Raw genomic sequence first — 23,944 nt, forward strand, 5'->3', positions numbered from 1 at the left:
GTCGTACGACCAACGTGTGATTTATGAAACGTTGGTATTTGACCAATCCCAGCGTACAAATGATTGGGTGTTTGTAAATGCGGCGGCTGAATTCGATCGTCATTAACATGTTTCACCCTTAAATCTTCCTGGTTCGGAGGCTCGCCCACTGAGGTCAAACGAACACTGGCAAGAAAAAAAAGGAAATCCTCACATCTGAGGCAGAGCAAAACAAAAATGTGCTTTTTGGCAGTGTGAAAGCTGGATTTAAAGGTATAGTTTTGCAGCATTTTGCTGAGAATTAGCTTCTGTCGGCCAGGGCATAAAGGAGCTCATAAGTGACGTCCGCCCCCCTGTGTGCGCTGCATACAACTTCACAGCAGAGATCCTGGAGAGACTCACGGAAATATACTATTTATATCAGCATCATTTGTCTGCACGCCTTAGGCAATAAATAACACCTTAAAAGAAATGAACAAAATACGTTAAAGACAAATTGTTGTCCCTTGTCTGTGTTTATTATGCCTTTAGCCAATTTCACCTATACTTCATCATATTACTGATGAAGTTTAAGGTATACTTTACATTTTAAAAGCATGAATGATTATTTATTTTATTTATTTTGTTTAATTTGTTTTAATAATCCATTTAGATTGGTTCTGAATGCGTGTCTGCTTATGCTCCAATGACAGCTGAAGCTTGCTTAATACTTTATTAGTCATATTTATTCAGTCATAATAGATTGTGCTGCACCACAAATCCACACACTGAGATTTGCGTACACGAGGTTAGACCTACCATGAGATCTGATCTTAGCGTACGCTCACGCCAAAATTGATAAATACCGAGGTTTTAATTAAATTAAATTCAACTTTATTTATATAGCGCAGAATACAACAAAGTAATCTCAAAGCGCTTAACAATATAGAATTTATAGTAAGAAAGAAAAAAACCCAACAAGATCCACGTGAACAAGTAAATATGGTATAATGCACGTAGTACGCTCAGATCTGAACATGCGAACAGTTGATAAATGATGGCCATCGTGTGTGCAATCTGCAGCAGACCCTGCCTACGATGTAAAACACCCGTTTACATAGAGCTAAATCAGTTTTCTAATTCCAGGTCACCGAAAAAGGGGTCAAACTATGTTTAAACAAAGCGGGTCAATGTTGTTTATGGCTCCGTGGTCCTTTTTTATTGATCACTTCCCCATTATTGGCACAATGGGCTATAAACGGGTCAGTATGTCTACTGCTGAGCATGAACACTCCAGAAAAGCTGCAGTTCTAACTTGAACAATAGGATCACTTAAAAACAAGCTCAGATCTTTACACTTAAGTCCCACTTACTGGCATGTGCCATGATGAGGAGATATTTGGTGCTAATCACTTGAGCTCAGTGGTGATAATGTTATGGCTGAATAGTGTAAATAAGTTCTACATGCATTCAGTCATGAATTATTACTTTTTTGAGCTTGAAAGGAACTCAAGACTGTGGGGGGAAAAAAAAAAAATCTTTAAAAAAAAATAAATAATGACATCACAGTGTTCATCCTGGAACACATTTGGGTTACACATTCACACAAAGAAAACTCACCCTAAAGTGAAGTAGATATTTATGTAGGACGCATTAGAAGAGGCTTTAACATATAGGATGGATTATTCTGCATGTTCCCGCGTCTATAAGTGCCTTGTAGTGGAGGAGACTTGCGTGCAGCCATCGCAGTGTGTGACCTGGGTATAAAAGCCTTCATCGGCTGAGTGTGCAGCCCCTCTGTGAGATGTTAGTGCAGCAGGCAAGTGAGGGAAATTGGGCCAGGAACACTATCTGCAGGGAGGGGGGAGGAGGAGGCAGAGGCGGCGAGGCTGGCCTCGTCAAATTAGACCACGACGAGCGGGACTGTACTTACTGTCCCTGGAAATTTGGGGCTCTCTGCGTGGTTGTGGTTAAAGGTGCTGCTCAGGCTAGTGGAGACAGTGTTTGGCTTCTTGAGAAAAAGACCCATGGCATCCATAGACTGGCTCCTGCTGCGGATCACCCGCTATGGAGAGAGACGAGGAGGAGACACTTTGAGAAGGTGCTAACCCTTTTAAAGCCTGTCTGTCAGCATCACTTTGGGGTTTTCAGGCTGACTGGGGGCCTCGGGGTCGGCCCATGAACACTGACCACTATAGGCAGAGAGCACAGGCCTGATGCTAATCCTGACATACAAGGAAGTGACGCTATTGCCTAAACAGGGCTCAGATGAGTCATTAGGTTTAGGTGGGTGGTAGGAGAGGAAAGAGGAAGTAGAAAAGCAAAGTGTCTCTCAGATATCTGACTGAACTAAGTATAAACCCAGCCAGGAGAAGTTTAAGGCCCAGTGCACCTCTCACCTTGCAGGATAAACTGAAGTGACGACCAGGTAGACAAAAAGACAGTAAAAGAAAGATTAAAATGTACATATAACCAGTGATGCTGATGCATGCAGAGAAGGAGCATGAGCAGCAAGGAAGCTGCAAAGCAGAGTGGTGAGTTCCAGCCACACAGGGCAGAAAAGCTTCTCTTCAGTCGGACTGATACAGATCGAGATATAGCTGTTAAAGACCAGCCTGCAGGTAGACAAAGAAGGCCTCAGAAATAGATACAAAGTCATCTGTTTTACATTCATGCTATAGGAAAAACTCCTACAGAGACTGCAGTGATAGTGTTCATAAGTGGTCCTGTTATGTCTCTTTACAGTATTACAAACTGTAAGCAGTGCAAAAACATTTGCAGAGATCCTAGATTTGAAATCTGAGTGTTCATCCATCCATACATCCATCTATCCATCCATCCCAGTGTAAGCTTTCTGGTTCTGAATAAATAATTAAGGAGAACGATATATCGTGCAACAAAATATTAAACATCTGTCTTTAGCATGAATAAGGTGTCATTAAGTGTCATTTGTTATCCTAACCCTTTGTTATGCAAACCCTAACCATATGTCACGATGGGGTGACATATGCTCCGCCTCCATCCCTGCATTTGGGTCTACACCTGCACATGACACCATAACCATAACCCTTCCTCACCCCACTAGGTCCTTCCACCTAACCCAAAAAATGGCAACAGATCCAAAGGTGTCATAATTTAGCCAAAGGTATCGTGATTTATTGAACGACACTTAATGACAGCCTTCATGACACCTTATTCATGCTAATGACAGGGTAACATCAGCCTTATGTATAAAACTTCATGCTTTTCATGCTGTTCTGAGAAGTAGTAAAAGCAGTGACTCCTATAACAAGTATTCTAATACAAAATAAGCTATACATATTGTAATTTTCAATATTGCCAAAATAGAAAACTCAATATATTTTGAATCTCGATTTATCGCCCAGCATCAGTGTATCGTCCCACCCCTAAAAAGGGGTGGGACGATACGAACTACTACAAATTTGACTATCCAACTTGTCAAAACACTTAGCACAAGAACAATCAGAAGGAAATGTGGGCCTCTGCTCCTTTCCCTCCTGTTACCTTAAAGGACTCAAATAAGCCCCCGCCTCCCGCATTTCCATTTTCCAATTTCTCCTCCTCTCCCCCAACACCCATGATGGCCTGGCTGTTTGCATGAAGCTCTTCGTATAGAGTCTCCAACAAGGCTGATCTTGTTCGTTCCTATGATAGGCAAAAGGTGAAAGACAAATGAAAATATATTTTGTTCATTCTTTGTTTAAAAGAAAAAAAGTGTTTTGAAAAGTTACTTCACTCACCTCCAATTTGGCAAATTTCTCAGCTTTGTAGCATGCATACTCAGCATTAATTAGCTTAGTGAAAAGAAATTCATGGAATTCAGGGCCCTGGATGAAAGGATAAGAGTGAGATATAAACTTAAAGGTTCCAAAACCAACGTATCCTGACTAGACAGTCCAAGACTTCATCTTTTTCTTACTTTTCTAAAAACAGCTGGGTTTGGAAGGGATGGACCAAAGAAGGGTACATCATCTCGTGCTGTCACTGATACCTGAAATAACAGGGAGAGTCGGTGGGTCACTAACTACAATATCCAGACTGAGCAATGCAAGTGGATGCTGGTGCAGACAGGATACCTTATAGAGAACGTTATCAGAGCAGGGGTTGACCACCTGGACCACAATGTAAGCATGAAGAAAGTTGGAAGCAATCATGTCCGGCACAAATGGAGTGTTTTCTTCTTGGAATACAATTGCGACAATGTCATTTCCTATGTGCCTTTTTCTCTGTAACTGCAACACAAGAACCCAAAAGTATATTAGATATTTCAGTTTCTAGATGGAAGAATGAACAATAGTTTTAGTAAAGAGGACAGGATGACTAAAAAAACGCTTTCTAATTTATGCACGAGATTTGTAAATAATGGGCCTGTACTACGAAGCTGGATTTCTAAGCTGGCAAGAGCCAGATTAATGTGTACCCTCCCTTTAACTCGACTTCTCCACATCGATCTGGGTCTGTGTCTGGTGATTCCTTTTGGAACCAGGGAGGGACATGAACAGAATGCTTGAAGCTGATTGGGCGAAGCGCCTGTGCACCATGATTAGCTTTAGCCAATCACACGTCAGAGACGCTGCTACGGCTACAACAACAACAAGGCTCCGCTGGTGAAAACATACGTCTTTGCCGTCCAAAAATGCACAAAGCGCTCTCGCTTCTTTTAAAACTGAGTTTATAGCAGCTTCCACACGTTCATCCTCCTGCGTCGGCATCGTTCAGTTTTGATTCAGAGCTATGCTAATAGCGGTAGCCAAGCTAGTTCCTCTCCCAGCAACTGCGCATGCGCCAGTTGTGCTTCAACGCTTCTGCCTTCGTCACACCCATATCCCGCCCTAAACCACAACACTGCCTCATGATTGGTTCTAACTGGTTTGCTTCGCTTACGGAAGGTAAAGGCTGGAGCAGCACAAGATGGATTCTCCTGGTGTTTGTGAACACCAGGAGGTTACAGGATTTCCTCTTATCGTGCTAACCTCCAGGATTTGTTCTGTGTGTGCTGTACTACGATGCTGGTTAACTTCTTACGGGGCTAAATCACTGTGGAAACTTAGGCTGACAGGAGTGAGAGAATATATAAACATTGATGAAATCCTTTCATTTGCCCAATAGGACACACATAGATTTTTATTTGATGGACTGACCTATAATAATCAGCTGATAAAGCCTGGGTGCGTCAGGCGCTTTCAGACCGATTAATTAATCATTCATTCATGTATTCTGTGGCGACAAATAGTGTCCATTAGTGTTATGATGTAGGCTGAGCTGTATGAACGCAGCATCAGAGCCACAGACAAGGTGAAACTGATTACAGTGTCTCCCATGGATTGATATTGTATAATCTCACAAATGTATGCAATAACAGTCATCAATTCCTGCATTTGTTTCTTCCTGCTTATGCTGCAGCAACAGTGTTGTTTTTGGTCTAAATTATAGATTTTAAATCTTCATATTTTTCAAGATTTATTCCTCATTTGTGACCTAAATTGCTGTGCACCGTTTCTCCGTGTTTGTGATTGGTCTGATGCGGCAATCTCCACCCTTTTTCGTGGGAGTCACATGCACGTAAACAGCATTGTATCACCTGGGTTAAGTGAACGTGTTGATATGCTGCTTAGTAGTACAGCTGCTCTGTGATGGAGAATGTTTGGTAAAGTGAAGGCCGCTAAGGGATATACTTATCCAGCTTCATAGTACAGGCCCAATATGATATGATGAATAATGAAATGTTTAAAGCCAAGCCTATCACATCTCAAATGGATGATTTTGATTACAAAACTGGCCAAAATAAATAGATAAATGTGAATAATAAAAAAAAAAAAAGACAGTTGACAAAATCCAACAGATTTCTTTATTGACTTATCTGTTAATTTGCTAATCAATTATTATTATTAACGCTAATTTTGACAAAAAGTTACATTTTACATGTTGAATCTTTGTCTTTATTTGTTGAGATTGCATGTTCTCCATGCATTTAGCTAATTTATCTTCTTTGGATTAGTAGGTTTGTTTTAAAATGCTAATTTTTCCCAAGCTCCAAGGAAAATGAATGGACACCTGCGGTAATATCCGCTGTATGGTTCAGTAGAGCATGCATACACACATCCTGAGATGACTCAACATTATTAGTACGTGGTGCTTGGTTCATGTTGTTAAACCTATGATCCAGTGTTTGGAAGAAATGACACAGCCAGTGATTGATGTCAGAGTGGTGCAGCATCTGAGCCTTAAATCACAGCAGGGTGGTGTGCTGGTGCCAGCGCTCAAACATACAGATATAAAGAGTATGTGTATATTTCATTCATGTACTGCACTGTAATAGCATGACATCTATGAACATATGTGTTTTGTGTGACATTTACGCAGCATGCATGAATAATGTGTTGCTCTACCTGCTGCGTGTCTCCCTCTGTGTAAGGCAGCTTCGTGGACACATGGAACATGACCTCCTTGTTGCGGTAGTTGCAATAGACCGACTCTGTGCCCGTCTGCCCGTGAGTCACATCCAACCCCCCACGGAAACTGCAGGCGAGCAACACACAACCATGTCTAACAGGATACTGCCCTGTCATCACAGCAAGGCCGTGACCATGGTTCCTGTAGCTTCTCTGATGTGATGCAAATTGCACATGGCATCACGTATAAAAACGCATAGCGCCGATATATTTATTACTTTCCATCTGCTGGGAGTCTCTTACCCTTTAAAGTTGTGAAGTTCAATTTTTTCTCCAAGAAACTCAAGAAATTCTACAAAAGCTGGACCCTCGTCACTGTTGCCAAAAAGCTCCTCCTCTGAAGTCTGGAATCAGTGAAGGCAAAGTAAATACTTTACAGTCATAAAAAAAGGACAGCAATTTAACAGCAGTTCCTGTTCATTTCATAAATTCTGAGTGGATCAAACTTTATTGTCCATCATATCCCATGTGACACTTCACATCTATTATTGTGTACAAAGTTTGCTTAAAGGTGCAGTCCGTAACTCTTATAAAAGTGACTTTTTGTCATATTTGCGAAAGCTGTCACTATGTAAGGATAGCCTTGCATGAAACTAGTAGTTTGTGTGAAAAAAACATTGAGTCCCCCCTGCTGCTGCATTTGGCAGATTGCCACAATGCACCGCAACCGAGCAAAAAGAACCAATCAGAGCCAGGATTGTGTTTGATGGGCTGTCTGACAGCAGTTGCTCACAGCAACCACCCCTCTCCGCCGGGGTCAAAACACAGCAATGCTCATAGCAAGGTAGTGCCTGGAGCGCCAACTTTTTTACAGTGTATGGTCTGGAGGAGTAGAAGATAGAATTAGTGACTTTTCTGCTTGAAAGGTAATTACTGCTCTTGATTTATATTATGTTTGATTTGTAATTGTTACACTAGAACTCTGTAGTGCATGTGTTGTTCATGTGCGCGCTCCATGTGGGCTGCTGTGAGTGACACTGTGCTGTTACGCTTGTTATGCTGCTAGATTGGTGTGTGCACATGTGATGTTGCTGACGGGCTAACGTTAGCTTGTTGGCTTCTCTGAGGGAGAGACTTTGAAAAGTTTGGAGGCAGGGCAAGAGATCAGCGGGGAGAGAGGGATCTGAAAGTTACGGACTGCACCTTTAATGGCAAAGCATGCTACTGTGCTAAATTGGATCGTATTGGATCATAATATTTTAAGGTTTCATTTATTCAGCCAACTTTTTTTCAGGCATCTAGTGATTGCTTTGATGTATTCCACTAGATGCCTCTGAAAAAGACTGAAAGTTGGCAGTCGAAACATGTCAGTTGTCTGAATCAATGAAACCACATTATCCAAAAAAAAAAAAAAGAAGAACCTGCTGGAATTCTTATTGGATCATATCTGTCTGCACCTAAAACCTTATCATTAATTTTATTCAATAGTAGAATAATCTTAAGTGTAAGGTTAAAATGTCTATCACTTCATCCAACCAACATTCAACACTACAAAAAAACGAATCATACATACTGTATGACTCGTGCTGATCTTGTATTGGGTCAAAATTGATATCGGCCAACACGAAAGCCTGCAATATCGGTATCATCTAGGAAGTTTTGTAAAAAACCAAATGGTGGTACTTTATTTGAAGTTTTATACATAAGGCTGACATTACGCTGTCATTTTTATTACACAACACCTGTCATTAGCATGAATAAGATGTCATGAATCGCAGTACTTCAGGACGCACCACCGTGTTTTAAATCAGAAGTGTGGAAGCATTTTGGCTTCCCCAAGACAAAATGAAAGAGTTGAGGAAAAAAGAACACGTGAAATCCAAGGTAAGAGGGGCACAGAGAGGAAAGGGAGAAACAAGAGAGAGAGAATGAAAGCCATAGTTTGTTTATTTAGATTATTTATTTGATATTGGATTTGTTTTAAAGTCCAATTTTTAATCCACAAAATACATTTTCAGTTGAAACTATTATGCAGTTTTGCATAGTTTACTGTAGAGCCAGAATTTAATTGAATAGGCGTCTTCTTCATTTGTACTAGTTCTTTATTTATTTAATTCAGGATTTATTCTTAATTAAATTGCATTGTTTTGCATAGTTTATCAAGGGATTTTTCGAAGAAAAAAAAACCGTATCCTGAACCCAGTATCGTGAATCGAATCGTATCGGGAGTTGAGTGACTCGTTACAACCCTACTAATGACATAATGACAGCGTAATGTCAGCCTTATGTATAAAACTTCAAGTTAAGTGTTACTAACCAAACTATAAAGATAAAAAAATATATATATTTTGGCATTGGAAATATTTTTTTCAGGCATGTGAATGTGTGACAGATTTTGTTTAGCAATGCTTTTTATTTAACACAGACAGATATGATATGTAATCTTGCTTTGATCTAATAAGTTTGTTCAGCCCTGCAGGTGTAACGTGAGACTTTCAGACATATGCTTTAGTAAAGCTCATCATTAGGATTAGTTATGATAGACAGTTGATCATTTATTCCCAATACACAGTCAGCCACTAGACAAACACATGAAAACAAAGCCTGGTGAGCTCCATTCACTCAGTGTGAATTTTTTCCTTTGTTGTCTTTGTGTCATATGCCCACTTGATCATCACGCCTTACTCCACTCGGCAAACTATCTGCACAGAATCCAGTACGTGTTGTGTGTCTCCGTGAATCTGCTCGATTTGGCTCATTTGCTTTGCATTTAACAATACATGTAAATTAATGCATGTGTACATCTAGATGTGGTAATTCAGATGTACGAGCACACACAAAGCATTCAGAAAAAAGCCTCCTCTGCCCACTACAAAGTTAACAAGAGGGTGGTGATTGTCTCAGTAAATGAGAGTGTGTGTGCTGGACACAATGACTATGCTTGAATGAAAGCCATAATTAGCGGCTGAGGAGAAATGAGCACAAGCAACTTACAAGTGAAAATCAGAAATGAGAGTATAGAGCGGAAGCAGCTTCATCACAAGGCCTTTGTAGCTCACCTGTCCAAACTTGTGATAGATTACGCCAAACTTGAAATTGTTGCTTATCACGTGTTCGTCAAAAGTGACAATAAGTCTTGATGCCTGAAACATATTTTTTAATATTCAGAGTCAATCAAGGGGGGCGGTGTCAAGTAAATGAAAACAAACAAAGAAATGAAAAAGGCTTTCTGGCAGGAGAGCTGTTTAAAGACCACTGTTAGATTAAAGTCGGCTTTTATTGAGAGAGTGTAAAAGCTTATTAGTCTCAGTGATCTCTGGTGTGGTTTAATTACATCATGTAAACAGATGATCCAGGGAATGGAGAGGAGCTGAACCAAAGAGAAGGTGATATTACATTTGGGTGACCCAGTCGCTTGTCTTTCTTACTGCTTTTTGGATACTAGATATTTTTGTGTAAGTATTAAAACACCAATGAAAGCCAACTTTTGATTAAAATGCTTTTTTTCAGGTTTAAATGGTGTGCAGTTGTAGCTACAATGTGGCTTTCTAAGGCGCAGTGTGAAAGAGAATCAATCAAATGACGAGATGATGTTTTCTAGCGTTCTTTGCTTGCAAATACCACAACAAATTTACATTTTTGAGCAAATCACTTTTACAAATGCCACAACAAATTTACAATTTGGAAACAAATTTACATAATTTGCTAAAAAAAAAACAAAAAAAAACAAAAAGCGACTTTTACAGATGTTGAAACGGATTAACAAAAGTTCACTCTAAGTGTAAAAGTGTTTTCATATTTGTTAATTTGTTTTGATTTTGTAAAAAGTGTTGCTGTAATTTGTAAATGTGATTTGCACTCGCATTATCGAAACTGGTGTGAAAATGTCACTAAACACGTTGGACTACCATGCTTTTAATAGTAATATATATATTTTTTTTTAAATCAGATTAAGACATCGTATAGGCCATATTGATCAATAAAACAAAGATCTCTTATTGACGTTGTAGTAAAAGTTTCATGCATTGCATTGCATTGTGGGAAGTGGAGTTTTTCCGCAACTTTCAGTCAGCGAAAACACCATTAATGTGTTGGGAATTCAATTCGACAGAGTTTTTTGCAGGCAAACGCAAGAAATCAGGGTAAGAATGAAAACTTTTATGCAGCCGTGGGCGGGACTCCACTTCCCACAATGCAATGCGCAAAACTCAAGAGCTCCTAGTTTTCCCACAGCATTAACTGTCACTGATCTCCTCCCATATCACGTTTCTCCTGGTAACACTGAGATGTATTTGCTGTAAGTCAATCATGTGTTTAATTGCTTCTTCTACCAACACCTGCAGTTCTGCTGCTTCAACTTTCATATTTTGCGTCTGTGCACTCAGCTCTTCTTCACCCTCCACTTTCAAAATAAGATGCACTAAACACTCCTTTAAATAGGGCGGTCTCAACTGCTTCTACACCTGCACAAATATTGCTGCAATCTTAATGACTTTGTCGCAGCAGGTAAGGAAACTGCGTCACCAAAGGATTTAGGGGTTTACCACCCTTTATTTCAGATCAAATAACTGAATAAATTAATATAACTGATCGTCTCCAGCAGCTTTTAATTGTAATAGGTCCAGCTTAAGAGAGTTACAAATAAAAATACTGTATAAATCAGAACTCACTTTTGGGTAAAGGACAGGGAAAAAGCGGTCCACATTGACTTCTTCACAGACAAGCTTTAGTATAGAAAAAAAAGAAGAAAGTTGTATCACATCTGCATCCTTTTATCTGCACTTGAGTTAAAAACACACGCTTCTCTCACCTTGGCCATTTGCACGACATTGGGGAACTCTGTGAGACAGGAAATGGGGATCACGTCTTGGCAGGTCTTCAGTTTGGTCCTGGTGAAGCCATAAAGCCGTCAGTTGTGCGCGTTTCAAGCCACATAACATGACACAGCATTTCTGGGAACTTATCCGATGGAAAAGCTATGATCCGATCAGGACCATTATCAAGCTTCCCCGCCTTCGTCTGTCTCTGCTAACTCCCCCCCCCCCCCCCCCCCACTCACTGGCCTAGATGGTCCATCTGTTACTCTGCTATATGGACATGACAGCGCTGTTGACACTCTCTCCTGCTTTACAACTCTTGTGATAACACCAGCGGACGATGTGTTTATCCTGTCAACACTGAGCATTTTACAAAGGAAAAAAAAAAAACCATTGTCCACATCCCTCGCTTATCGTAAATGATGCACATCTGTTACTCTACATGCTGATGTGTGAAGCGCGTATGTGTCGTCGTAGTAGTGGCTCATTTATTACAAAACTGGCATTATATACCTGAGCATTAGACGAAGATGTTCCTGGTCGCCGATCACGTCGTATTTCAGGGAGAACACCAGATGTCCGAGGGCAGCGTCTACTGAATAGTAATTAAAGTGCTCCTGAGGGCAGTGTGAAGAAACAAACGTTAGGATGGGTTTCAATCAGACATGCAGGACACATGGTGGGGGGGGGGCTCCAGCCTGTTCCAACCTGTTCCATCACAGCAACCTTTTCTCATCATGCCCTCCAACAAAAAAAAGCACATCAAATTTGTTCATATTATGTCTGCCTAGGAACAGATGGCAGAGTCCCATGTATCTTCATTAGCATTGGTGAGGCAGGCTGCTACAGTAATGGTGCACTCTGCTGGGAATTGGTTTATGTCTTATTATTCTAAATAGCATAAATAGGCAATGAGGTAAAAGTGACTGTGGATATATACAGAGGTGTAGAGAGTACTGATATCAGGGTTGGGGGCAATTACATTTTTCAATTACATTTATATATTCAATTATCCGTGTTCACTTACAAATACATTATGAATAGGGTAACCAGCATTTTTTTCCCCATTATTTCCACTCCACTCAAAGTCAATTACATTTACGTTCTCAATTACTAAAGTTCAAATTCAATTAATCACAATTACTGAGCCTGAAATAAAAAAAACCCATAAAACGTAATCATTAGCATCTCAGGTCAGTGTGACCCATGTCTTAAATCAGCTGTAAAATACAAAAACAATTATTATCTTTCATCCAATTTGTTTGTCATCTCTTGGTTACCTTGTTAGGCTTGATATAAACATAGTTTAATAATATTTAACTACATATGTAGTTAAATATTATATTAAGCAATAGAACGCCAACATGGTTCCCCAATTTTGTGTTTTAATTACATTGTAGTTTTTATATAATTTCCATGCCAATTACAATTACAAAGTCAATTATCTGAACTCAATTACAATCTAATTACAGTGACAGATGTTTTCAATTACAGTTAAAATTATAACTAGACCGCATTCCCTGAAGAAACTGCAAGTGAGGATGCAGGTGCTGGCCTGCGTTGCACTGCATTAGCATAGCATAGAATTCTGACATCATCACTGTCGATGACCATAATTGTAATTCATTATCAATTACGCAATTACAATTATAATAAACCCCAACTCTGACTGATAAATCATACTCCAGTAGAAGTACTGTTACTTGATTGAAATCGTACTTAAGTATAAATACAAGTAAGTCATGCATAAAATACTCAAGTACAAGTAAAAAGTAGCTGAATTAAATAGTACTCAAAGTAAAAGTTACTAGTTACTTTCACCCTCATGTTTATTTTTAAATCTTTCCACGGTTCCCTTACAGACAGTAATCATCTCACGTATAAACTTAAAAAAGAAGAGACCAAATCTTGCACAATTAATTTATTTTCCACAAAAGCATCTGTATAAAATAGAAAGTTTGTCAAAATGTCAAATAACACCAATTAATTCAATTCAAAATAAACAAATTCTATGAACTCTATAACTGAAAAAACAACCGGCATATAATGTCGTTTTGGTGCGGTGCATTACATTTAATCTGATTGGTCGGCTATGACGTGGTGCATTTGATTGATGTCCTGGTCATTTCATTTTTTTGGAGTTTCACAATGTCCTTTCATCATTTTAAAACAAAAAAAAAATTATTTACTCAGTAACAATTGGGTGTAGAAATGCTAAAAATGACTGTACTTCTTTAAAATAGTAAAATACACTCAAAAAAGCAACTCAGTTAAAGCAAGGTGAGTACGTAATCTGTTACTTTCACCTCTGGATATATATTATGTTGACAAAACAAAAACAGCAAACAATTCAAATCAACTTGATACATTTATAGTGAAAAGAAGCATTTTTTTAAACTATTCATGCAGATATAATTTAGGGTATAGTAAGAAGATGGTGGGTACTGACCCCTAAAGGCCAGATGTCAGAAGAAGAAGAAAACGGAGATGTAATATAAAATCAAATCATTGGAAAGGATTATAAGATTTTAGGGAAGATTAAGTTTGAATTCAAATGAAAAACAAAATCTGTTTAATAATCAGTGACATCCCAATAATTTTCAGGACACACATATGCACTAAAACTAAAACTAACACTAAATGTAAAAAGAAACTCTGGCTCACCTTCCCCAGGAAGTGTTTCCTAAACAGTGTGGCGGTTGTGTTACATTCCAGCTTGGTGCGAGTGTTTGGGGACGGCGGTCGGAGTTGCTCCGTGTCTGACGTGTCACTAAGTTTGTGGTTCGTTCCCTCAATCCAGTAACCCCCAAACTGTGGAAGGAGGATTAAAGGAAAGGAGCCTTTTCTGCCCAACACCTGTTTGAAAAACGCATACAAGTGTGAAGACTTTAGAGAAATGCTGAGAAAACAAATTCCTTCAAACTAAAATATAGCTTCCTACCTCATGAACACTTGGGTATGGAATGTAATCCTCTTCAGTCTGAGAAACAACAAAAGAGAAACCAATGTTTTTAGAGCAAAAGAATAAATTATGCACTTCATCCAGCTTTGTAATCCCAATGGATGCCGTTTTCTTGCATAACACTTATGCAATGAAAATCTGCTTAGTGAAGACATATGGGTCAGTCATTAATGTACAGCTTGATCAAGGAAATGCAATGGATTTGTGTGTTAACTGGTGTTATGGTAAACTACGTGTTGCTCTAGACATTTTTGCGGTTTTCATGCATGCATTAGAGCAGGACTGTCAAACTCAGTTTAGTTCAGGGGCCAAATTTGGACCAGTTTGACCTCATGTGGGCCGTAGATTTTAGGTGGGAAAAAAACCAACCACTGTAATCTTATTGTGCCCTAATTTTCTATATCAAACTTCAATTCACGTCAAACGTTCTTGAATTTGTTACCAATTTTTATGTATTTTTGAGAAATTTTGTGGAATTGTTTAAGAGAAATGGTAAGATTTGTGGAAAAACTATTTGCAAATAAAAATGACTGCATTCATGTGATATAAACAAAGGAAAAATGCAAGCCCCTAAATATATTGTGGAGTTGGTGAATTTGAGTTATCTACAACTGAATTATTTGGTCATTTACACAATAATTCATGTTTTCTCAGTCATTTTTACTTTCTCCTGCAGGCCGAATTGGATGCTCAAAAGCAGAGATGGGCAACTTTGTTTGTTTGATCAAAGGGCCACATTTTCAAATTTCATGTCAGCATTTCGTATAATGACCAATCTGGGCATTAACACAAGAAAAAACAAATAGTTTTTATAGTAATTTTGTGTGTTTTTCTGTAGTTCTGTGTGTTTTCATTGTTGTCTTGCTTGTTATGAGGCATTTTTGTTTATTTATGTTGTCCTTTTCTGTATTTTTCCTGCAAAATATATGTTTGTTAGAGTCATATTGTGTATTTGTGTTGTCTTTTTGCGTTTTTGGAGTCATTTTTGTGTATTTCCGTTGTCATTTTGCTTGTTTGTTAGTACTGTGGGTTTTCTTGTCTTTTAGTGTGCTTTTGCTGTCATTTTCTGTTATTTTAATTTTTGTGAGTCATTTTATGTATTTTTATTAATGTTTCACAGTATTTAGCATACTTTTGTTTATTACTGCTGTTGTCTTGATTAATTTTGTAGTATCGGTAGTTTTGTTTGTTTTTGGAGCATTTTCTGTGTTTTTCATGTCTTTTACTGTACTTTCCTGCAATGTTGCAATTCTTTGTATTTTTTTTAAGGTATTCTTGCTGTTTTGTGTATTTTTCTGTCATTTTGGATGTTTACTTTGGGGGCCACATTAACTTAGGACTGAAGGCTGCATGTGGCCCCTGGGCCTTGAGTTTGACACGTGCATGTGCGTGAGTATGATGATAACACTGTGCAACATGATTCACTATTGTAGCAATAATATCCTGTATGTCAGTGGATCATATGAGTAGTAGTGATGGAAAATGATGATATTTGTGCATCTTTAAGAAGTAAAATAGTACCTTAAGAGTTGGAGGAAATGTGCACCGCTGCTCATCCATCCTGTTACCCTAATATGAAAAATATCATTGAAATAAAAAGGCAGGATATGCAACATTTAGAAAACGTTGAAACCAATTATCAGAATTTGTACAAAATCACGACTCAGGGAAAATGATAAAAGTCATTACATCACAGAAATTTCCCCAAGAGAAGTAAAGTAAGCCTCAGGCAACGAAGCACAGTCGAACAAAGACACATGGAAAAGCACAAAAGGAGAAACTGCTTCCAAACAGGGAGAAAAGGTCTGAAAAGTAGCTGTTACAAAAAAGAACACACTCTAATGTGTGAAGACGCACAATGGCTTAATATGGCAATGCTGACGGACGTGGCACACGGCGTACACCGGAGGGAGAGGATCTACAGAGACCAGCGAGATCTGTAGGCAGACGGTTGTGTTCACCTAGGGTATCTGACGTTAAAATGTAGTTATATTCTCAATCATATTTTTCTGGAAAACCATCCTGTTTGACTAAACTCATCCTGATTGGTCCCATCACGGAAGTTGTGCTGAATCAGCATCTACATCTTAGACTTTGACTTCCTTTATTTTCATTTACAGTACAGAAAAGAACGAAATTTTGTTGAATTGGCTCATATAGCAGGATAAAAACAGGATTAGCAGCAGCAAGTGCTTACATAAGGTAAGCAGTATTAAAAAAAAAAAAAAAAAAAAGAGATACGGTGCAGATATAAATAGATATCAAGAAGGAAATCTATGTGTAAGAATCCTATACAGATAAGTAATCAGTTATCAATTATCAGTAAAACAGGATAAAAAACAGCAGCAAGTATTCACATAAGGTAAGTAGTATTTAAAAAAAAGATAAGTTGCAGATATAAATAGATATGAAGCCCAAACTAAAGAAAAAAAACTAAAATATGACTACTATGCTACAAATGAAGGTAATGTTCAAAGTGAGAGTTACAAACGTGCAAATCTGTGGTTCCTTTTAACTAAGAAATGTTAACAATAGTGCTGATGAATCTTAAGTGCAATAATTCATATTGCAATCTGACACATTTATAACTTCAATCTCTTCACAGAGCACCTGACTTGTAAGTTAATTCATGTAAATATTAAGTGTCTAGGAATAGAAATTTTTTTTTTTTTATGAAAATAAGCAAAACAACAAATTAGCAGCTCTTCTACTAAAATAGAATAAAAACACAAACATAGTATATATGTGTTTTTATACACACACACACACCAATTGTATTGTGTAGCTCAATACCAGTATGAAGTTAGCCCATTCAGCACTTAATGCACTTAAAAATGACTGCAGACATCAGATATATTGTCAAAAGTGCAACTTTATTGCTGTGATTGTCCTCAAGAGTTAAAATACATAGAACAATCCCAAAATAAAAAGTAAATGAGGCTCTGTCATTCAACTATTTCAAGCTTTAACCCAGGTTTAAACAACAGGAACTTCACAGTAGCTTCAATTTTCTAATAAAGAAATCAGATAACTACATATTTTATAACATATAACATTACAATTAAAACAATAATAAACTCTCTCCTTAGCATCTGAGCATAGTGTGAATAAAAAAATGAAAACTAAACATTTTTTTTTTTAAACTCAAAAACTCAAAAAATTGGTTTTATCTACAAATTCGATAAATCGATTAAACCTATTTTTTGCCCAGCCCTAGGTACAGCATCTAATATACAATATTAGCCTGATTCACAGTGTTCATTAAATGCCATTGAGAGATCAGGGAATAGTTACACAGGTATAAGTTATGTTCTGCAAATTGTTGTTTGTCAAACATACACTACAGCATACTTTTCAAAAACATACATTATGCAAATATACATTCAACCTTCCAGGGATTTGTAAGCCTTTAAATCAGCCAGTGTATAAGCACCCACTGTGTGTGTTTCGTAGGTAGATGCATAAGAAACAGCTGCTAAAGCATCTGATACAGGAAAATATCCTTTCCAATGAGCTGTAGTTTCTCCAGATGTCTCAGCCTGGCAGTGTTATCCAGTGTGTCAACATTCTGCCCAGAACATTTGCAGGCGTTTAGCAGCTTTTAAGACACAAATCAGTGGTCGGCTCTTGGTGGGGTGGGTGGATAATGGGCTGGATGGGGTGTATTTTATTTTACTTTTCTTTTATGCATACTTGTGTTGTAATGACTGCAAACAGAGGGACAGACTTATCTGAAGGGCCCATGTTACGCTAAATCAACTGTTCTCTGCTTTAAACATCATAAAGTGCTATTAGGGCTTCATACACAGGCCCAAAGTGTTTTTTTTCATGGATTCCCTCAATCGTTAGTTAGAGGGTGATTTGCTCCTTTCTCACTGCAGCTCGAGCCCAAACACCTCGCTCCAATTTGATGACGCGTTCCCACGTTGATGACGAATTTGACGTGGCACTGAGGTGGAGAAGCCGCGCTTCCAGGAAGCTCTCTGCTGTGATTGACATGCAAACCGACACGCCCACGAAGGTGAGCAGTTCAGCTTCTTTCGTGCAGTGCTATGTATGTATTTTCTACAGTTTATGTATGTACCGGCGAACGCCCCGCCCCCACGCTCTGTTTCTTGTTTATAAAGCAGCATGAGCTCTGTTACGGAGTGGGTGGGAGGAAGTCAGTGTCTCGTCTATAGACACGCCCACTCATTAAAATCAGCCTGTTTGTGTAGAGTTGCTCAGAAAGTGACTTTTCAGAGGCTAAAACTCTGTAAAACAGGCGAGTTTCGGAAATAAAACCTCAAATACTATGTTTTTGAGGTTCTTAGAACAAATGGAAAGCATGACATGGAAACTTTAATGTTGCATGCTTCATTTTGACCTGTCACCTATTAATCCTTTGTTCAATATTAATAATATTAATGACGCTATGAACCTTTTTGAAAATAATAATACATTTTTTTTTTTTAAAGTCAGTGGTCGGCTGGTAAACACAATAAGCGCTGCTTGGCAACCAGAGGTGTGGTCACGTGGGTTGTGAGGTCAAGTGAATACTCTGTATTGAAAGCTGTGTGACTTTTTTTTTTTTTTAGAAAAAAAAAGAAACAATAGATATTCATTATTTTTGATGACACAAAACATCACGTTTGAGTTCCATTTTTTTTTTTTGGGACGGGCGAGGTTGTGTGAGGGAACTATAAACACGTGAAAGTGTCATCCTGCCTTCTACCAGAGAAGCTGTGACACATGTAGGACTCTACAGTGTAGTCAGATAATGAATGATGTGAAGAAGAAAGTCAAAGTGCTGCAGAGTTAGAAGAGCCACACTGACTGGTTAGTTACTTTAAGGAAGAGGTTCGACGATCGATGAATAATCTTACCTGCATTTTTTCAATCATTGCAAATAAATCAGTGGTCTGCAGAGAGGAAATGAGATGAGTGAGTGCATTTGTTGACAGGTACCTTTAGTATATTTTCTTTTAGCTAAGGAGGTGAAGGACAGATTTGTGTCACACTGCGTATGGTGGAAGGAAAACACTTAATTCCTAAGACGCTGGCTTTACTTTCCCAGTGGGGTTGCCTTGCATTACACCAACAAACCACCTGTTTGAAACCACCCGATGATGACAGAAGCTGCAACACCTGATGTCTTAGCTGATTTACAATACGACCATGAATAAACTCAAACCTCAACACATTCAATCACTAGATATGGGCTACATATGTTGAAATATTAATCAGATGTAAAGATCAGTGCAATAATATTTGCATAGTCATAGTATTTAGAGTCAGGATGTGTGTGTTTTTTGGAATAATTTTGTATTTTTTCCCTTTCATTTTTGTAAATTCTTGTTCTTGTTTTGAGCATTTTGTCGTCATTTTGTTTTTCTTGTCGTTGTCGTGTGTTTTTTTGAAGTAATTTTGTGTGTTTTTGTAGTAATTTTGTTAATTTTTTCTTTTTTGGAGTCCTTTTTGTGTATTCTTGTTATCGTTTTGTATACTTTTGTGTATTTTTGTAGTCATACTGTGTGTTTTTAGTCATTTCAGTATTTCTGTGGTCCTTTTTGTATATATTGGTTTTTTGTGGTTTTTTGTTGTCCTTTAATAGATTTTTCAGTAATTTAGTATTTTTTTGGAAGTCATATAGTGAATATGTGGTGTCGTTTTTTGTATTTCACTACTGTTATTCTGTGCGTTTACTTTGGGGGCCGCACAAAATCATAGACTGAGGGCCGCATGTGGCCCCTGGGCCGCCAGTTGCCCATGTCTGTTGGTAATACTCGGGTGCGTTTGTGCAATGAGGTGTGTATATTTGATTATTTTTGTGTGTGATTTATGAATACATGTTGCTTAGCAAGACTAATGCAGTTTGTTCCTCTAGAGTTTTGGTGTCCCCTTTAATCTGCACCATTTGTGAAACACTATTACTTAAAAAAAATAAACTACTTAGACATTTTTAATTGTATTCTAATATATTTTAGAAGATGTCATGATACTGTAATCTGTTTTATAGCATTATGGCATAAATGTTCATGAGTGCCTTTAACATACAGTATATGATAACTCATCATGTCAGTAGACGTCAGTACAAAGCCTTATTAAGCTGTACTGAGGTGTGAAATGATTATTTGTGCACTGCAGAACAATTTTCACTACATAAAGTAGACTGTGGCTCAACTAGGGTTGGAAATTGAAAACACTGGATATTATCTGTGACCATTTGCAGCTAAAACACCAGAGAACAATTGAGACATGGTGCGACTAGACTTCTGACAGTATGCTGTGGTATCTGGAACAAGACATCTGTAGCAGTCCAGCCACATAAACTACAAGAACAAAACCAGTCCACGTAAGGGTCGAAAGGTTTAGCCTGCAAAGACCGACTGAGACAAACACTTGACAGAATTCATGTTTGAAAATGAGTAAAGTCCTACGCCAAGAGCAAACAACAGTCCGCCACAAACCCTGAAGGTCAATAAACCTGCTTTTACACAGAGATTAGACCAAGAGGAACTGAAGTTATCCATTAAAATCCAGCATAACAAGTATGAATCAACTGAATGTTATCTCTTCTTGATGAAATAAACAAACAATGCCTCAAAAACACACATTTTATCAGCTCATCTTTTTTTCTTTTTTTTTTTTAACAAATAATTACTCATCAGTTTCAAGAGACAATAATCTAAACATACTAATAAAATGCAGCCAAAATAACATTTTTATGTGAGTTGGTTAATATTTGGAGAGAAGTTACTTACATCTGTTGGTTTAATCCACCTTGGAACGAAGTCCTCAGGACTATTAGCCATTGTTTTTTTGTTTTTTTTTGTGTTTTTTTTAAATCTCTCCTTAAACAAGTCGTCTGCTTCCAACAATGATTCAGTCTCTCTGACACGGATGTGTTTAAACTAAACTCTCCATGCTTTGTCTGATAATAACCGACTGACACCTAAGGTAGATCTGTATCCCTGCTGGCTGCAGACATGCCTTCTTACAATGTGTCACGTTACACAAAGTTTGCAGACTCTCCTGTCATGCGCTCTAAACATACATGTTTATCAGCTGAAGTGACTAAGGTGGCATCCGGTGGACAGCTGGAAAGCTACTGGTTGAAGCTAGAGGTGAACTGACATATTGCAGAGCAAGATTCAAACCAGGTTCCATTTGATGGTTGCTTGAAGTGTCATTTTAAATAAGAGGAATAGTGTAGCAACATTTTAAGCTATAAATTGTGGTTGTAGCTGCAAGATTAAAGCTTCGACAGCAATTTTCCTCGAAGTTCATGAGCAGCAGCTGCCACACCCTAGCAGACCTAAACAAGTCAGATATTATCATTGTCACTAAGCAGCAGAACATTTTGATATTTGAATGGTGTAAATCGGTTAAGATTTGGATGCAGCATGACAAGCAGGGTCAGTGTCTTGAGTCTTGAACTTTAAAAGCTAAAGAAGTCAAAAACCTTGGTGTTCTGATTGACTCAGATCTGACATTCAGCAGTCAGATCAAATCTATCACAAAAACAGCTTCTACCACCTAAAGAACATCTCCAGAGTGAAAGGTTTAATGACTCAGAAAGATCAGGAGAAACTGGTCCATGCTTTTATCTCCAGCAGACTGGACTATTGTAATGGTCTTCAGACAGGAATCCCCCAAAAGAGCATCAAACAGCTACAGCTGGTTCAGAACGCTGCAGCTCAGGTCTTAACCAGAACAAAGTGGTCAGAACACATTACTCCAGTATTTACACTGGCTCCCAGTCAGCCTCAGAATAGACTTTAAAGTTCTGCTGCTGGTGTATAAATCTGTGAATAGGTTTGGTCCAGAATACATCAGTGAGATGTTAGTCAGGTATGAACCCAGCAGGTCTCTCAGATCTATGGACGCAGGTCAGATAGTGGAGCCCAGAGCTCACAGTAAACATGGTGATGCTGCTTTTAGTTGTTATGCTGCAAAGAAGTGGAACAAACTGCCAAACTGACATTTTTGGTCATGTTGTTGTAGTAATGTGTTTGTTGATTATTTTAACTGATTTTACCGATGATTTTAAATGTTCTTAATGATTTTAAGCTGTTGAACGTTTTCTGTTGCACTTTTTGATCATGTAAAGCACATTGAGTGGCCTTGGGTATGAAAATATGCTTTACAAATACATTTGCCTGCCTCGCTTTTAAAAATCTATATAAATTTAGTTTGTCCGAGTTCATAGATTTGTAGATTAGAAAGTGGACAACTATTTGGTGCTAAAAGTGTGTCACTGTTTAAAATTGACAGCGAGCATCAAACTTATTACATTAAAAGTAAAAGTGGGGGGCGGTGTTTAGCTCAGTGGGTAGAGCGCCCGCCCCATGTACAGAGGCTATAGTTCCTCACCTGCAGCGGGCCCAGGTTCGATTCCCGGCCTGGGACCCTTTCCTGCGTGTCATTCCCTGCTCTCTCTGACCCCTTTCCTGTCAAGCAACTGTCATATAAAGGCCACTAGAGCCAAAAAAATCCTTTAAAAAAAAAAAAAAAAGTAAAAGTGTTAGCATTTTGCAAATTAGATGACAGCATCGTGACGAAGCAGCGTGACATTTTGATATTTGAATGGTGTAGATGGGTTAAGAATTGGCAGGTTAAAATATGGTCGGAAGAATAACAAAAAAATTGCACTCCCACCATTACCCTCTGCATGAATAAACCTGTGAAAGATGGTGGACTCTATATTGTATTGATCTCTGTCCTGTTTAAGAAAGATCTGAGGCAGAACACATGAATTTTTCAAAATTAAAGATAAAAAAGCGAATGAAATTGAATCAAACTAAAAAATAAAAAAAAAGTATTGAGCCTGCAAAAGAGATAATGTAGAGACGAACATCAACGCCGTGGACAAAAAAGTCAAATAAATGTGTGCAAGGCAACATATTTTGCAGCACTGAGGGAGTGTGGTTGGCTCGTAGTGTAGATTGTGCAGCGATTTCTCATCAACCGATTACGCTCATTGTTATGACAAGCGACACATTAAGTGAACGTGACACTCTCTCCTCTACACTTGTCGCTCTATGGGCCCTAAAAACACAACAGGAAGCTGGAAACATGCCCAACACAGGTCTCTGCTGCTATGCATACACATTATTGAGCGCCAAATTCCACACAGTTGGTGGTGACCTATAATAGATGTATGATTAAACACCACCAACATCATTACAAAACCACAAAACTTAGTTTTTCACACTTTCACAACTCTCAGCAGATATTTTGTGCTTTCAGCAGAACTTAAAACTGCGAGAGAAGACATTTTTTAATCAGACAAAGCCAGCGTAGGTCTCATAGATCAATAAATCCAAGATAATTTGCTTAAAAAAAAAAAAAATCATGTAAAAGGTTGAAACTGCTGCTCGAAAGTTTGTTTTGATCTCAACTGCAAACACTTATTGTTGGGAAAGTTGTGTGCATTGCATTGTGGGAGTCCTGCAGACGGATGCATAGATACCATTTTCCACACCACCGGGATTAAAATAATGACCTTAAAATTTAATAGAAATATTTTTATTAACGAGAAAAAGGGGAAAAAATACTCTCTATTACAACATAAACAAATTAACAGACACAAGTTAAATAATAATAATAATAATAATAATAATAATAATAATAATAATAATAATAATGAGTTGTGCAAAAAGAAACTTCAACTATGATAACAAGTTTCAGGTAATCCGTAGTAGTGCAAAAAATAAATAAAACTAAATAAACAACAATTAGAAGAATATTTTGAGGTAGTGCTATGGAAGACATCTACATATTAGATTAGGGGAGGTGTGTACGGTATACTG

At 38.1% G+C, this 23,944-nt stretch overlaps 1 protein-coding gene across 15 annotated transcripts in view; it reads right to left on the reverse strand.

The window, feature by feature from the left end:
• LOC114466650 (rap1 GTPase-activating protein 1-like) overlaps positions 1 to 23,944 on the reverse strand; it is an 81,164-nt gene that overhangs the window by 6,741 nt on the left and 50,479 nt on the right. For 7 of the 15 annotated variants that reach the window (XM_028452262.1, XM_028452252.1, XM_028452255.1 and 4 more), the window contains 15 exons: positions 19,016 to 19,051; positions 15,672 to 15,719; positions 14,130 to 14,168; positions 13,853 to 14,044; positions 11,702 to 11,805; positions 11,182 to 11,260; positions 11,042 to 11,095; positions 9,431 to 9,514; positions 6,675 to 6,775; positions 6,369 to 6,498; positions 4,056 to 4,211; positions 3,899 to 3,970; positions 3,720 to 3,806; positions 3,484 to 3,624; positions 1,892 to 2,023 (listed from right to left, as the gene is read on the reverse strand). In XM_028452262.1, coding sequence (XP_028308063.1) covers positions 1,892 to 2,023; positions 3,484 to 3,624; positions 3,720 to 3,806; positions 3,899 to 3,970; positions 4,056 to 4,211; positions 6,369 to 6,498; positions 6,675 to 6,775; positions 9,431 to 9,514; positions 11,042 to 11,095; positions 11,182 to 11,260; positions 11,702 to 11,805; positions 13,853 to 14,044; positions 14,130 to 14,168; positions 15,672 to 15,719; positions 19,016 to 19,051 — 1,455 coding nt within the window. Of the gene's footprint in view, positions 1 to 1,578; positions 2,024 to 3,483; positions 3,625 to 3,719; positions 3,807 to 3,898; positions 3,971 to 4,055; positions 4,212 to 6,368; positions 6,499 to 6,674; positions 6,776 to 9,430; positions 9,515 to 11,041; positions 11,096 to 11,181; positions 11,261 to 11,701; positions 11,806 to 13,852; positions 14,045 to 14,129; positions 14,169 to 15,671; positions 15,720 to 19,015; positions 19,052 to 20,893; positions 21,157 to 23,944 lie in introns of those variants that run through there. The other 8 variants (XM_028452253.1, XM_028452254.1, XM_028452260.1 and 5 more) reach the window with 4 other exon arrangements.

Source organism: Gouania willdenowi, chromosome 7 (assembly GCF_900634775.1).
Source record: "Gouania willdenowi chromosome 7, fGouWil2.1, whole genome shotgun sequence".
Taxonomy (NCBI): domain Eukaryota; kingdom Metazoa; phylum Chordata; class Actinopteri; order Blenniiformes; family Gobiesocidae; genus Gouania; species Gouania willdenowi.